This window comes from Rhododendron vialii, chromosome 9a (assembly GCF_030253575.1).
Source record: "Rhododendron vialii isolate Sample 1 chromosome 9a, ASM3025357v1".
NCBI lineage: Eukaryota > Viridiplantae > Streptophyta > Magnoliopsida > Ericales > Ericaceae > Rhododendron > Rhododendron vialii.
The window spans coordinates 26269787-26286512 of NC_080565.1; the positions used below are offsets into that span (position 1 = coordinate 26269787).

Below are 16726 nucleotides of genomic sequence, written 5' to 3' on the forward strand. Positions count from 1 at the left end.
AGAAAGAGCACCAGGATTTTCGTAAATTCGCAAAATTGTGTTTTAGCATGTGTATGGTTTGGACAACTAAACAATTTATAGGTAGTCCAGGAATTCCCTGAGAAGTTGTTTGAAGCTGGTCTTTTACTGGAATTAGACGGGCCACACCGAGGACCTTTAACCCGGCCCTGAGATTTTTGAGGCCCTAGGCGAGGTTAAAAAATGGGGCCTCCCATATTTTCTATATATATTAGTTGTTCAATAATAGAAATAAAATTTACCTGAAGCGTGAAACAATAGTCACAACAATATCATCATCTAATAAAAAACTAGTTGCAATGCTCTTCGAGAAAACTATATTTCTGCAAGTATAGATACATCCTCTTCAAGCAATGCAAGTGCTCTTAAAAGACGGAGCAAATATGTGATTGTGGATATAAATTGGATATAAAGAAGTAATCAAGGTGACTGACAATAAAAACTTAACTTACATTCCCTAATTTAACAATGAAAAATCCCAATTTACATGCCCTAATTTAACAATGAAAAGCCCCAATTTGCAACCCTACTTTGATAAATTAGGCAAGCCCTAACAAACCCTAAACCCTAAAATATGAAAAAATGAATAAATAAAACAAGTAGCAATGCAAATAAGACTAATTTGAAAACCAAAATGAAATTGAAAAAAAAAAAAAAAACCTAATTCATATACAGGACACCGGAAGTTGTTTGTGAATACAAATCCTAAATTTGCTCAAGTGTCCCTCATATTGTGAGGGTATAATTGTCTTATTACACCAGAATTAACGTCTGAGTATTTGACGGGAGGGGAGGTTTTTGCATATTCTTTTCAAATGCAGGGGAGTGCACTGCATTTGTCATAACCTCAGCGGAGGTGAAAGCATTTTACCATTGGCCTTGGTCGGTCTTTGATTTTGAAATGTGTGAAAGAATTTAGTGAATTCATAGTTGGAGACCTTCTTATCTTATTACTAGTGCTTTCGCAACGTGCTACGCTTGTTAATCATGCCCGCCGTTGTTATTGGTTACGTAATCAAGAATTGGCCAACAGAATATAGCTTCCAAGAAACTTGATTTAAAATCGGTTTATCAAGATATGCACCATAATTGTTCTCAAATTATTGTGAAATTCCCAAACATACATGTGAGAGAGGTGGTGTTGGGGTGTGACACATTGATGTGTTCATAGCATTTCCTATATAGAATGGGAAATAGGTACAAGTATATCTGCAAAATCTAGGGATATTCTAATAGAATTTAATCCGATTCACCCCTATAATAAGATGCCAACTCTTTCCGGATTATTCCTTACGGTTTTCTGCCTTGCGAGGACTCATACCTCATTCTCGTGCCGCAATGAAGTTGAAAGGGTTCGGGCGATATCCGTAGAGTTTTAATAAAAAAAATTGACAAATACGCAGAAAAAAATACTCTAATTGAAAAATATCCCCTTTTTTTTTAATCCTAATGGTAAGTGGGCTGCTAATTTTTAACCCCTTCTTTTTTATTCTTGTTATTGTCTTAGTTATGTAAAAGTCGGGATGTGACACATAGTCTGGAGTACTTGGTGTGCATCATATGATCATCTTTTGAAAGTTTTTTTTGGAGAGTTATATTTTCATCTTTTGTATTACACATTTTGGGAAGATGAAAATGTAACTTCATTTATATTCGTTGATTTTCGGATGAATGTACTAAACTAAATACACTCTTTTGTCATCACTCTGGGTATATTGGCTGTAATTCGTCGCGACTACTTTAGGACAGAACATTGGTTTCAATGAAATTACGTGGCATGGTCAGATGGTCTCATGGAGAATTGTGGTCGGATTTATTGACGTTTTTATTTATGTAAAAATGTATTGTTATTATGTTGAAAATCGATGGCGTGACATGCTATCAACTTTTTTGGGAACAACTCATACGAATCATAAGCCTGGCCTCAAATTCATGAAAATTTGTGCGAATGCCATGGAAGAGCATCATGAATTTTGTCCAAGTAGTAGAAGAAGAGATTTCACCCTACAGCCAACAGAAATGGTTGAGGCATGGGGTTTTCGCTTGGAGCGGAGGTAGCGAAGGATCAGCCAAATACAACTTTCGTTTTGGGAGGTGATGCGCAAGGAATCATCAAAATGCTAAACAAGGAGATAGAGGCCAATGCTAATGTGGAAGATGTGTTAAAATTAGTTCGTTGTTTGCATTATTCCTTGTATTTGTAATGAGAGCGGTTCATGAAATAGCTAAATATGCCTTTTTTATTGAGCATCCAGTGTCTTGGTACCAAGAGATTTTCCTAGCTGGGTTCAACGGATTGCGTCTTTGGACTTTTCATCGAATTAATAATGAAATAATATCTACTGATTGATAAAAAAAAGAAGGAACAATGGGTTAGAATTGATGTCGTACAGTAAGTATTGGGTTTGCATTGATACAATTAAAAAAGTACAGGGTCTAATTTGTTTCATGGGTTAAACTCTAGGGTATTGTTATGTACTAGGATTCCGGTGTAACTTTTAGGGCTTTTATAAGGAATGCATGTTTTGTCGTTATTCAATTTTATTTTTTTGTGTTTGTTAATTTTATGCTAAATTTTTGTAGATTATTGAAAAATCTCTAAATATTTTGAAAAATAACCACTTTTAAGCAAAAAAAAGTATGAAAAAACTGACTTTTTTTTTTAAAAACTTGGAAGTGGTTATTTTTCAAAATATTTGGGTAAAAATAATTTTTTTTGCTTTTTCGATTCGTTTCGTCAAGACGAATTAATAATCTACAAAAATTTAGCGCATAGTAGCTAACAAATGCAAACTTTTTTTTAATAAGGACTAAACGTGCTTTTTTTCTTAAAGGGTGGAAGTAGGGCTGTTACTCGAAACCGGAAAATCGATTGAAACCGAAAAAATCGGACCGGATCGGATTTTTTAAACCTGTTGAATAATTTCGATCCGGTTCCAGTTTATAAAATTTTATAAACCGGAAAAATAATTTCGATCCGATTTATGTGTTTTAAAAACCGGAACCGGTTATATATATGTATAATATAAACATATATATATATATAAAAACATAGGAGAGGAGTTGAATTATGGGTTTTTGGTTGATATTTCGTGGTGTATATTGGTCTAATAAATATATTTATTAGATAAAAACTATTTTTATGGGCTTAATTATGTTTTTATGGATTTTTTTTTTATGTATTGGGCTCAAATTTGATCCTTTTTTGTTGGGCCCAAAAAAAAGGGTTGAATTATAGATTTTTAGTTGATATTTTATGAGTTGAATTGTGAATTTTTTGATGTGTTGAGCAAAAAATATGGCCCATGAATGAAAACCGGATAAACCGGACCGAAACCGGTTGAGCCGGTCGAAACCGGACCGATTTTATCTCAACCGGTTCCGGTTTCTAAAAATCTCAAACCGGATATCCGATTTCAACCGAAAAATACACTCAAACCGGTCGAAACCGGATCGGTATCACCCCTAGGTGGAAGACTGAAAGATGGATTAGATCCAGGTAAAGTTTGGCCTAAATATATAAGCCAAATGATTAATTTTTGGAAAACTCTAAATATTTTGAGAAATAACTACTTTTAAGCAAAAAAATAAGAAAAATTAACTTTTTTTTTGTACTTAAAAATGGTTTTCCCAAAATATTTGGGTAAAAATATTTTTTTTTGCGTTTTTGATTTGTCTTATCAAGACGAATACGAATCAATAATTCAAAAAAATTTGACGCATAACAAACGAACGTGATTTTTTTTTAATAAGGACTAATCGTGCTTTTCCTTAAAGGGTGGAAGACTGAAAGATGGATTAGATCCGGGTAAAGTTTGGCCTAAATAAGTCAAATGATTTATTTTTTTGTCTTTATTCAATTTTTTTTGTGCATTTGTTAGTTTTTCTTCAATTTTTTGTGAATTATTGATTCGTCATGACGTGACGTGAAGAATCTAAAAAATAAAATATCACGATCGAAACTCATTTTTTTGAATAAAGACAAAAAAATTTTCTTATTGGCTTATTTTTTGTTTTGATTAAAAAAATCAAGTTTCGATCATAATATTTTACTTTTTAGATTTTTCTCCTCGTAACGAAGCAATAATCAATAAAAATTTTGTTAAAAAAACTGACCAATCCACAAAAAATTTCAATGAGGAGAAAAAAAAAGTCATTTATCTTAATAACCCAGGGGCATAGGATGTATGATAATACTCTCCTCTTCGACTCTCCCGGTCTACCAACCCCCTCCCTGCCCCCCCCCCCCCCCTCGCTCTCTCTCTCTCTCTCTCCAATAGACTGATGAAACCCTAGCCTCCACTGCAAGAAAAGAAAACCCTAGCCTCCACATTCTCAATTCTTCAGGCCATGCCCATAACGCGCTCATCCGCCGCCGCCACCACCATCACCACTACCACCACCATCACCACTACCACCACCACCACCACCACCAAGGCACAGACTTCGCCCTCGGCCAGCAGGAAGCGGGAGGGCGGCCTTAAGCGTTGTCGATCCCAATCCCAAAAAAATGTCGTGGAGAAGGAGGAAGTCGATGACCTTGTAGAAGGCTTCGGGAAAAACTTCCTGGTGTTCCTCGTCATGGAAGCCGTCACCAAGGACCACGATTTCATCCACAGGGTTCGCTGGCTGGCCGACGAGGATCCCGCCCAGCGCATGGTCTGCGTGAATATCCCCGACTTGGACGTCACCGACGAGGCCCTGAGATCGTTCTTCGAGCGGTACGGCGAGATCGAGTCCTTCAACACCAAGCGCTTCCGTTGGGTCTCTGCTCGCATCCTCTTCAAGCACCGAAAAGCGGCTCGGATGGCGGTCAAAGATCCCCGCAAGAAGATCGGGAACCGTCAACCCTCGCGCGGGCCCTTCTGGTGCTATCCCTCGTTCGTGCTCTTCTCTCGCAAACCGCCCCAAAGGATTTTTACTTCGGGAAACGAGAGCATGATACCATCATTCCCTTCGATGATGAACAACTATGGGGATGAGGAGGAGGGGGAGCCCCTCATGGAGCTCGTACAATCCTTCGGGGAGGACTACCTGATGGCCCTCGTCAAGGAAGCCATCTCCAAGGTCCCCAATTTCATCAAGACCGTCGAGAAGCAGGCCGACTTGGACCCCGTCCAGCGCCAGGTTTATGTGAACGGAGGCATCGGCTTCGACCACCCGTACCTCACTGATGACGACGCTTTGGAAGCCCTGCATTCCGTGGGCTTTGGAGTGTATGGCGAGATCGAGCACTGCCAGGTCGAAGATGACTACGCTTATGTCCAATTCAAGCACCGAAACAGCGTCCTCAAGGTTATGGAGATCGGCCGTTTTGATATGATTGACCCGGTAGAGTGCGTTCGTTACAGCACCTTAGTGCGCCCCAAGTTGGATGCTAATTGGTAACCGAAGAAAAGGTAATACATGTACTCGTAATACTTGCGTTCGTTCGGTTGTGTGTTTTGTCCCCCTGGTGCAGTGGTGCTTTATATATACACAAATTTTTGCCCAGTTATTAAGAAGTTTTTGCTAATAGATTGTTCTTCTTGATAGCCTAGTCCCCTTGATCTATGTCATTATGAATGGTGGCCATCTTTATTTCCTTCTCTGCCGGAACATTTAGCCCAAAAATGATAACAAAAAGTAAAAGGAAGGCCGGAAGATTATATGTCTGTTCACAAATTGTGAGAATGGTTCCTGCCTGTGATCTTGGAAACAATCATCTCGCTGAAATTATGCATTTTTTATTTCCTTATCAGTGAGGTAAGTCAAAGATGTTTAGTGTTAATGCAGCTAAATGTCGAATGTGCAAGATCTTGAACTCACAAATCAGACTACATTTATAGCAGCTTGGCCATAAGCCACAGCATAACAGGTTTCTGCTCCCGTGACTATGCGTGTGAGAGAGAATAAATGTCACAACTTGATCTAGACCATAGTTTTTCTGGAACACTTGCCTTAAATAGAGACATGGTATATATCAGAAAAATGAAGAATCGAAGACTACGTCTCATCTGCAAATCCTTTAGCACCAGTATTGCTTTTAATTTTTTGCCTTTTGATCCGATTGGAAGTTGGCTTCAAGTTGGTGGTTCCTCTTCTCCTCCATTTACAATAGTTGGATTTTCACAGAAAATCTATGATAACATTGTTATTTCTCCCTATGGTTTACTGGTTAACCCCCTTAAAATTGCAAGTGTTCACGCCCTCAAGTTATATAGAATCTCTTCTAACCTACTTAGAAGAGAACTCAAGAACATTAAATAGAGTAGGAAACAAAAACAATTTCTATTCCACGAGTACAAAAACCAACACTAGACAATTAATGGGGTGTCTAGAGGTCCCTCCCTTCTAAATACAGACTATGCTATGTAAAGCTGGGAAAATAGGAGTCATGCTGATTATAAGCTGTCTCCAGCTGCATCTATCTACAATATTTGGGCAGAAAGGAATGCCGAATCTTTAAAAACCGGCTCTGGAATGGAGGCATTAGCTCTTCGAGAAAGAAGCCTAAATCTGATGTTAAGTATTCAATATCTATAATGTTTAGTCCTACCTAGGTCTGAATTTTTTGGATAATCATGCGGTCTAATAGGCATGGCACTTGCTTCTCTTTTCGAGAGCTGATGGCTTGATGCAAAGATTCCTTTTGCTTCCTAAAAAATGGAAAATGACAAACAAAAATCTCTTGGCTAGCAACTTTTCTATTCATGATTTGACAACTATAATATATATAAAAAAGAGGGTTTTTTGCTTTCGAATTGTTGCATGCTATGAAGCATAGATATTCTATTTTGGCATCTGTATCACGTACCGTATGCGTATCGGATACGGATTCACTTGGATATGCTCCGGATACGTATTCGATACATTTTATAGAGTATCTTGTTTTTTTATTTTATTTTTTGGTATTCGGATACGTTTTGGATACGCGCAGAGTAAATATGTTATTTCTTAAAACATATGGGTTAAACTGCAATTAGGGCTACAGATATTTATATGTTTCTTCTCCCCTTATAAATCAGAAACGAAGAAATGAAGAAAAGTCTAGAAGAAAGAAGACGATCATCTCTCATCTCTCTCTCTGTCTTCTCTCATCTCTCTGGCTATTTACTGTGTGTGTGTGTATATATATATATATATATATGTTGGAGTACATACTGAGTATATGCAGTATATATATCTCTCTCATCTCAATCTCTCTCTCGTCAGTTAGTTATTTCTCTCTCACGTTTTTTTTAAACAGTAGACTGTAACCCTTATTATGTCTTTTTTTTAGGAATGGAATACTTTGTTTATTAATTGAATTTTAGGAATGAAATTTTGTGTGTGTGTGTATGTGTATATATATAGTCAGCTTCAGGTAAGGACGCCCTTACCGTATTAAGTTGCGGACGTCCCCTTTTTTTGCCTTTCTTGATTGAATTTTGATTATTTGAGTTGTTCAATGTGTTCAGCACATGATTTTAAAGGTGTCCGGGAGAAATCAGGAAGAACAAAGATCGGAAAGAGCTTCATCCGAATAGTTTTTATTTTAACTATTCGATAAAAAGCAAACAAAAATTGTTTGGATGAAGCCATTATCGGTCATTATTTTTGCCGATTTCTCGCGAATATTCTTAAAATCACGTTCTGAACACATTGAGCAGCTCGGATCATCGAAATTCGATAGGGAAAGGGGAGGTCCTTACCTTCAAAAGTTAAGGATGCCCTTACCTGAAGTTTTGTGTGTGTGTATGTGTGACACATAGTTCGTCCCTCATTTTAGTGTTCATCCCTCAATTTAGTTGAAATACGGATCCCCTCCTTTCCCTATTGAATTTCAATGATTTGAGCTGCTCAATGTGTTTATAATGTAATTTTAAAGGTACCCGCTAGAAATCGGCAAAAAAAGACCGGTAAGTGCTTCATCCGAACAGTTCTGAACAATTTTTTATTAAACAGTTCAAATAAAAATTGCTCAAATCAAGCTCTTCCAGCTCGATGTGTTTTTTTTTTGTGCCGATTTCTGACGGGTACCTTTAAAATCACGTTCTGAACACATTGAGCAACTCGAATCATCGAAATTTGATATGAAATTGGGAGAAATTGGGAGGTCTGCATTTTAACTGAAATGAGAACCCTTTTCATGGGAGACGGATTATATATATTTATCGGGGTGGTTCTTTGGACAACTAATGAAACACCTAAAATCTCAATCTCATAGTTCCCGATTAAATTTTTATGATCCGAATCGTTCAATGTGTGCATAATGTGATTTTAAGGGTGCCCGCATGAAATTAGCAAAAAAATATGATCGGACATATTGCATTCAACCAATAACCATACACCCGAGTACAGCCCGCAGCCACCACTTGAGCGCTTACTTTTTCCAGACAGTCCAACTCTCGACATTTTGGTACTGGTAGTTGTTCTTCGCACCGTAAAATCTTCACAAAAGCTATTTTGGAAGCAAAATCAGTATGCAAGACACCCTTGTATGCCATTGGCATTGGAGAACCCAGAATCTTGACACCAATCTGCAATCAACTCAAACATAAATCACAGAACATCTATGTCATTGGACTGTCCAGAAGCTTGACATGCAAAAAACAAACAAATGTATACCCCCACAAAAACGTTCACAGAATCCATTTTTTTTCTGGTTCATAAGGAAGAAGATGCGGGACCTATGTCCAGCAAAGGAATAAAGATAGTAAAATTGTACCAACACGGCGACACGTGAATAGAAATGGTCTTTTTCCAAATTGTGAATCTTAAAGATGCAGTCATAGAATCCGAAACATGTAGGTAATGTATCTGAGAGTATAGGCCCAAAACGATAAATAATTTTTTGAAAAAATGATTATATTTAGAAGGTAAGAGAGTTGCTTATATGGAATAGATATGTGGGTTGTTCCGAGGCTCCGAGTCCACTGTATAAAGGATACCAGAATTCAGTAGATATATTTGTCAAAATTTGCATCGAGATAGGATGTTCCTCAAAAAGAATAACAATCCCTTGCATAAAAATTGTCTAGAATGATTTCGAAGACATTGAACCCATCTCATTTGACTTAGCAAACTACAGCTATTTGGCCAAAATGACAATGGTAAAATCAGGAGTCCAAGTTATTTTAGCCTTGAGCATTTCTAGGATCAACATTGCTGTTTATCGGAACAAATTGAGGAAAAGAGCTAATAAAGATTGGCAAACTAAGCATCTGTATTTATTATTTTCACACTTAAAACACTTCATCCGGGTTGTCTCCAGCCAAGAGTTCCCCTCGGTAATCTTGCTTTTTCAAAAAGAAAATAGGCTAAAAAGATTCAAAATTCATCAAAATGCAAAAGCTATAAGATCTGCATGAATACCAATTTGCGAATTAATCATGAACCAAACCGTGAATCGTACGGTTCATCACCGAGTTCGTCTAATACTTGATTCCCCTAGAGGTTGATAGCATTTTTGCATGAATCTTGAACGATTATGATAACTATCAAGAAATCTTAATTTGCAAGTAGTTTCAAAACAATTGAACAACCATAATTGCATTTCCGGTCCAAATTCCTTTTTCAAAGGAACAAATAGAAGAATTTTTTTCAGAGGAAAAATTTATTTCCATCCCCTCTTGTTTTAATTTAGCACGATATTCTTGGAAATGCCGTTCTCGCAAATTTACAGACAAGTAAACAAAGCCAGCTACATCCAAGAAAGCAGGAAAAAATGAATAAAATTTAGACAAAGGTAGTAAGCCTTCTTTTTCTAACCTCCACAAGATAATAAAATTAAGACAGCAAAAACACAATGAAGAAAAGCAAGGATAACAAAATGCATGAGCAAACGGAAAGAAATTGTCAATGACAAAGGAATGAAAAAGAGAAACCGACAAGAAAAGACAAGATACATTGTGATAGAGACAGGAAAAATACGAGAAGAGGGAGATTGTATCCCATGTCAAAGTATCAATTGTATCTGAATTCATTAATCACCCTAATCCTGATCAAAACAGATGTCATAAATAAGCTTCACAAATACCGAGAAAACACAGAATCTTTTTAGCTTTTAGTGTGTGCGCTCTACTTGAATATTATAACAAAAGAAAACCTCTTTCAGAGAAGCTCTAATTTTTTAAAGACAGCTGGACTTTCTTTCCAAATCTAACCACAAAATTTTTTTAAAAGGAAAACATTAGATGCTACTCACTTAATTATAGCTGCTGAGATTCAAAAATGGCAATCAACAAACCAGATATTTAACCACTCAAGCAGAAAACTCAACCATTGTAAGAGTTGGTTCAGTAAACTTCTTTAAGTAGAGATCTAAGTTTTTGAAGCCAGCCGGACTTCTTTTTCCACATCTAACCACCATTTTCCGAAATAAATACTATTACACTTAATTATAGTGGCCAAGATTAAAAATGGCAATCATGAATCAACAAACAAGTTAAGTATTTAACCAGTCAAGCAGAAAACTCAACCATTATAAGAGTTGATTCAGTATTGTATCCCCCCACTCTGCTTTAAACAACTGTGCAACAGTTGAATACCACCGGAAAAAATTGGCCCAGAACAAAAAAAATTGTCCAATATCACAGGCTGACTGATTGTTCAAAACCATGAGCGCCTTTTGAGTTTATTTTCTTTCGGTGGCCAGACTAATCAACCGATTGTCCCCTCAACTTTGTCGAAATCGTAAGCATTGATCAGTGATTGTACTGTCGTCGCAGTGAAGTACTGTGATAAATCATGACAACATCAAAACCAGAGATTCATACGAAGGCTGCCCATGTGGTAGGTTCACATTCAGTGATCTCAAAGGCTATTTAACACTTATGTATCCACTTGAAATTCAACTGCAAATCTGATAAATGTTAATATGATTCAATCTTGTTTTACTTACATTGTTTTTCTTCCCTCCGAACCCAAAAACACTTTTGTCAGTTTAAAAATCAAATATGTGATTGATTTAAAATTAAGCATAGTATGACAGTGATTTGGGGTTATTAACATGATTTTATTTCCTACATTTTCACAGCCACTTCAATTGCACTAAAAGAGGGTGAACATTACCGTCCTTCCTATTGGAATGAAATGGTGATTAGTTGAAATGGTGTGGATCCAACCACAAAGCGATGTCATGCTTATCAAAAAGTGTTTAACAGAGGTGAAACCTACACCATTTCAACCAATAAGAGAGGGTAACGTTCACCCTCTTTTAAGGACGGTGAACAAAATTGCATTCCTCGTCACGCATGCTTCAACCACTAGTAGTACAATATAAGGTCTCCTTTTGAAAATCATTTATAAGTTAATAGGGAAAGAATATCATCATTCTATAAGTTCGATAATTAAGGTTAGGACTCCAAAAAACTACTAAACTAACCAATTTTTTGAGTGTTAGAAAAAGACAGAAATTAAGTGATTGCATATCAATTAACACAAACTAATTGCAATCCTTGCTTCAACAAAGGGGTTTTTTACATGCTTGGTTTTGCTAACTTAATTCAACCGCAAGGAGCAATAATCACCTAAAGGGGCAACTTATACTTGAATTCCCAAATCAAGGAAAAATTCGCAGATGCACTGGCAGTTATATAACTCTACAATTAAATCAAAATCCAAAAATAAAGAGCTTTTCAACTAAAAGTCACCTTGTATTTGGTGCCTTTGAGATGTCTCAAGCAATTAGAGGAAGTTGCAACTAAACCATCTGAACGTACAACAGTTCCAGAGAATACCACAGGTGCCTCTGAATCTACAGAAGCATATGTCAGATCCTCAATGGAAAAAATGATATACTTATTCAACTGAAAGTTGGATGAACCCCCATGCAAGTCTCAAAACACAACACAGAAGATTATGTGAACCTAACAGGTCTCCAGAGATTACCTTGAAGGAAAGCTAAGCAAACGATAGACCCACGGACAGTGTCAGCAGCTCGTGATGTCATTGAGCGCCCTATAGCTCCACCTTCCAGAAGCAACTCCTCTTTTGGAGTTTCAGGACCATATCGACGAACAAGATCTCTAACACGAAAACGCCGGCGACTTTCAGCAGTTTCTAACAAGGAGAAAAGTGTGGGTATTACATGTAAGAATGGAACACCAGGTCGAAAACATAAAGCACCAACAATAAAGAAAGACGGATGCTGCTTTAAACCTTCGTCATACAGGAACGCTGGTGGAGAATCCCCTGACAAACACAATGTTAGTGTCATGTGTAAGAAAAGGAAACACCAGAAGACAACACAAAGCACGACATTGATGGAGGAATGCTACGTACGCAACTCTCGACCAGAAGACAAGTACACAAAGCTCCGGACACAACTGTCCGGAGTTGTGGTCGCGAGTTGTGTACACTAATTAATGTGTGTCTTATCACAAGCAAACCTGATTTGAGACGAGTAAGGCTTGAGCCAAGAAGGGTATGAAAATGCTGTGAACTAGGCATCAATGGCGGCAGCAGAGTCGACTTCTTGAGGGATGTCCCAACTGACAACCATATAGGTGCAAAGACGAGACCAATGCAATTTAGTCAAAAACAAGGAGGACAATCCAGTAAAGGGGAGAACTGGGGAGGGGTACTGGAGAAGCAAGCAACGAATCCTTCACTTACCACCACAAAAGTGTACACTCCTGATGGCACTGGTGGAGCTCCGAAGGACTTTGTGTCGAAGCTGGGATAATAAATTCAGGGGAACAGTTTTTGGAATTGAATTCAGCTCTGCTATGAGCAGGGACAATCCGCAGGGACAATCCGCAGGAATAAACGCGTTTGGCCCCATTTGGATCCCGAAAAAATCTAAAAAAATATTCATAAATTTTTGAATATTATTTTATGGGGCCTGTAAAAAATCAGCTCCAGTGAATGTCGGTAAGTATTACTTTTGGATAAGTAGGGGCGAATTGACAGTTTCATAGAGCAACCATAGAAGTTATCTACTTATTAAGGAGAATGGTAGAAAAACATAGAGCAAATAAGAATAATCTCCATATGGTTTTCATAGACTTAGAAAAAGCTTATGATAGGGTGCCTAGAGGCATCATATGGTGGGTTCTGAAGAGAAAGGGAGTGACCAAAGGGTATATCGAGGTAATTAGAGACATGTATGAAGGTGCCGTCACTACCATTCGATCACCGGTAGGGGAAACAAGTGAATTCTTAATCACTGTAGGATTGCATCAACGGTCAACCTTGAGCCCGTACCTTTTTGCCTTAGTTATGGATGAATTGACTAGACAATTTCAGGAGGATATCCCATAGTATATGATATTTGCAGATGATATTGTCCTCGTAGATGAAACCGCTAGAGGTGTTAATACGAAACTAAAAATTTGGAGGGAAGCATTAGAGTCAAAGGGTTTTCGATTAATTAGGAGTAAAACTGAGTATATGGTGTGCAAGTTTAGTGGTACCAGCAGTACGCACGAAGAAAGAGTGATGATTTAAGATCAGGAGATACCTAAGAGTGATCATTTTAGATATTTAGGCTCAATCGTTAGTAGAAATGGAGAGATTGCTGATGATGTGACTCATAGGATCCAAATGGGGTTGCTCAAGTGGAGAAGTACTACTGGTGTATTGTGTAACAAAAGGGTACTCATCAGACCAGCGATGCTTTACGAGACAGAATGTTGGCCTATTAAGAAACAACAGGTGAACAAGATGAGTGTTGCAGAAATGAGAATGTTGAGGTGGATGTGTGGTAAGACTAGAAGAGACATGATTAGAAATGAAACAATTCGTGAGATGGTAGGTGTAGCACCCATAGAAGAGAAGTTGAGGAAAAATAGGCTAAGATAGTTTGGGCATGTCTACCATAGACCAGGAGATGCAGTAGTTAATAGAGCAGCTAGAATAGCTTTGGATAGCAATGCTATGGGGAGAGGTAGGCCTAAATTGACATTAGATGCCGTGGTGCGCAACGATATGAGTATAGTAGGTTTGTGTGAACAAGTGGCCCTCGACATGGCTCAATGGAGGAAAATGATTTATGTAGCCGACCCCAAGTGATTGGGACTTAAGATATTAGATGTCGTGGTGCACAACGATATGAGTATAGTAGGTTTGTGAACAAGTGGCTCTCGACATGGCTCAATGGAGGAAAATGATTCATGTAGCCGACCCCAAGTGATTGGGACTTAAGGCTCGATTTGTGTGGGCACGCGCCCCGGAAATTTCCATTATTTGTAAAATCGGGTGCGACCCTTTTTCAGAACAGCGCGGCGAAAACGCCTCGATTCAGAGTCGCCACTCGGGTTTTAGCGGTGAAAACACCCAAGGAACCGAACTCGAAAACGTTTGCCACGTTTGTTTGATTTGAAAAAGGCTTGTAGACCGGTCCGTCGTCACCTTCGATATCTGAGGTTCGGGAGCCAGGTTACGAGAGGGGAAGGGTTTTATGGCACCCCTCTCGCCCAATCCGGAGATCGGTCTCTACTCGGGCATTTTGTAAAACATTTGCATTTTTCTCTCATTTGATCATTTTTTAGCCAGTTAGGGCGGGGGAACAGTTAATGGGATTAAAACCGTAACAAGTTGCAATTACGTGACAAAATGCTTTATGAATGACTTGCTTGCAATGATAAATATAGATTGAGAACAAGCACTGGGCAACCCGATTGAATTGAAGTACGCTGCCCTGAAGGAACATGAGCAGGGTCCGCACCAGCATGCGCACTGGCCGAGCCAGTGCATGCAGATACGACCTGCGCACGCCACAACCAAGCTGGCGTACTCCACTTGCCAGGTTTCACAGTCTTTGTTTGCAACCCTCTGGGCTCTGGAAAGGGACCAGCGCACACCCAGGGCAAATCACGCAGTTTAATAGAACAGAATATACATGGTTACAGACAAATGAAATGGCTTCCAGCCCCAAAAGACAGCAGAATATCCCAAAACAACGTGGGAATAGAAAAGAGGCCAAGTCTAAGCTAAGATGCAAGGGCCAGCCACTGGATCCTGAGACAAACTGCCGTACGCCAGTTATGGAAGGCCGTACGGCACTTCGATCCTGATCCAGTGCTTGGCTTTGCATCATCTGGGTTCTGGAGCATGACTAGAAGGATCCCAGAGGCCTTTTGAACATAGGAAGCAGCAAGCAGTAACTACTTACAGCTAAGCAGTTCTAGATACAGAAAGCAGTAAACTGATTATTTAGCATGCAAGGGTGATTGACAGAAAGATAAAGTAACAGAAGTGACGATCCATGATCCCCACGCCAGTAGTGCTCATACTGCCATGACTGGCGTACGGCATAGGAGTACTGGCGTGCGCCATATTTTATCTCATACGATTGTTGTATTTTACCAGTTTAAGGCCAGGACTGGTATTGTTTATTAGCCTGGGCCTTACTGGTTCCCCTCAGGGGCTGAAAATAGAAAGGAACACAAAGGTGGTATACCTTTTTGTGTTGAGGTTTGGAGATGGTATTGAGCTTTAAATGTGGAAGATGGAGGTTATGGTGACTGGACATCAGTGGGTGTGTGGAAGTGGGATGCTTTCCTTTTTATTTCAATGGAAGAAGAGAGATAGAGAGCAAAAAGAGAGGAGAATAAGGCCTTTTTCTTCTTAATGTGTCTAACCCCTTGCAAATGAATGCAAGGGGGGTATTTATAGAGGAGAGAGTGACTGAGATCAGTTGGGCTAAGGGGCTGTTTGGCTGGTTGCTTGAGGAAGGGAGCTTCCCATGCATTAAATGCATGGGACTTGCCTTGATGGGGGGTGTAGGAGAGAGAGGGAATGCCTCTGCCGAGAGTAATCATCAGGGATACTGTGGCCGACGTCAGGGTGGCTACCAAAGTCTCGTCCATGTGGCTGAATAAAGTTGATTTGACTGGGCTTGACTGGCGTGCGCCACATATGGACCTGCGTGCGCCAGTGATAACTGAGTCAACGGTCGATGACCGATACGTGGCAGCTAACTGGCGTACGTCATCAGGGTACTGGCGTAAGCTAGTTTGGGTTTTGCTGGGGCTGTTTGGCTCTGGTTTTGAAGGGTTTGAAGGGGGTTTGAAAGAGGTTCAAGATGCTCAAAGCTCAAACACACCATCATCCTCGGGCTGTTCTCGGCCAAAATCATCATTGGGGAAATAAAACATCGAAAAAATAGCATTCTCTGGACAGTCCAAAATGGGGTGTCTACAATTTGGTTTGGTTATTTAAAGAAAATGTAAATCTCATTAAAAATCTCAAACCTCCAAACACAAATGATAAAAGAAATTAACTACTTATAACACTGAAATTTTGTTCAAGTAAGATATTCTCTAAAATCTCAAAATTTAATAAACGTGCAACTTTATTAGAAAATTAAACAGAGCCATCTAAGTCACGGAGTTACTAATAAAGCCACGATTCTGACAGTCCATCTCCATCTCCATCCTGCTGTTCCATCTCCTTGTATTCTGTAGGTAGCTCCTTATATTTCGCATAATCCTCGTTACCTGGCATAGAATGCGAGAGTCAAAATAGTACTGTGAGTGAAAATCACTCGGTAGGGCACTCAAAACCGCCCCTTCACTAAGATTTACTCATGCATCAAATAATAAAATTTATAGCATAATAAGTCAATCTCTTAATCCATTAATTCAATAGATTCAGTGAATTCAACAGTCTTATTCTCAATTTCCAAGGTTGCCATAATGAATTCAATGGATCCAACATCTAGTAACAAAGTTTTCAATACCACATCTCACACTTATCAATTTCTAAATCAAATCACCACATAATCCGGCATCGATTTCCA

The 16726-nt window shown here is 38.8% G+C and overlaps 2 protein-coding genes across 2 annotated transcripts; one reads left to right on the plus strand and one right to left on the minus strand.

Annotated features, from left to right (window-relative positions):
• Positions 1-4225: 4225 nt before the first annotated feature.
• LOC131301900 (uncharacterized) lies at positions 4226-5552 on the plus strand. The gene has a single exon (XM_058328410.1). The coding sequence runs from the start codon at positions 4369-4371 to the stop codon at positions 5404-5406; it is 1038 nt and encodes a 345-aa protein (XP_058184393.1). The 5' UTR covers positions 4226-4368; the 3' UTR covers positions 5407-5552.
• Positions 5553-8279: 2727 nt separating this feature from the next.
• Positions 8280-12766, minus strand: LOC131299747 (uncharacterized). Its single transcript, XM_058325328.1, has 6 exons — positions 12598-12766; positions 12372-12473; positions 12142-12174; positions 11872-12042; positions 11634-11737; positions 8280-8519 (listed from the first exon to the last, which is right to left on the minus strand). The coding sequence occupies exons 1-6, from the start codon at positions 12764-12766 to the stop codon at positions 8280-8282; spliced, it is 819 nt and encodes a 272-aa protein (XP_058181311.1).
• Positions 12767-16726: the final 3960 nt, after the last annotated feature.

What these genes read in the sequence shown, in the direction of transcription:
- LOC131299747 (XM_058325328.1), bottom strand. Translation starts at nt 12,766, where the DNA reads ATGGGGCCAAACGCGTTTATTCCTGCGGATTGTCCCTGCGGATTGTCC. An exon ending in TTGCTTAGCTTTCCTTCAAG is followed by an intron (nt 11,738 to 11,871) that starts GTAATCTCTGGA and finishes ATGCTTCTGTAG; the next exon opens with ATTCAGAGGCACCTGTGGTA. An exon ending in TCAAAGGCACCAAATACAAG is followed by an intron (nt 8,520 to 11,633) that starts GTGACTTTTAGT and finishes AGTTGATTGCAG; the next exon opens with ATTGGTGTCAAGATTCTGGG.
- LOC131301900 (XM_058328410.1), top strand. Translation starts at nt 4,369, where the DNA reads ATGCCCATAACGCGCTCATCCGCCGCCGCCACCACCATCACCACTACC.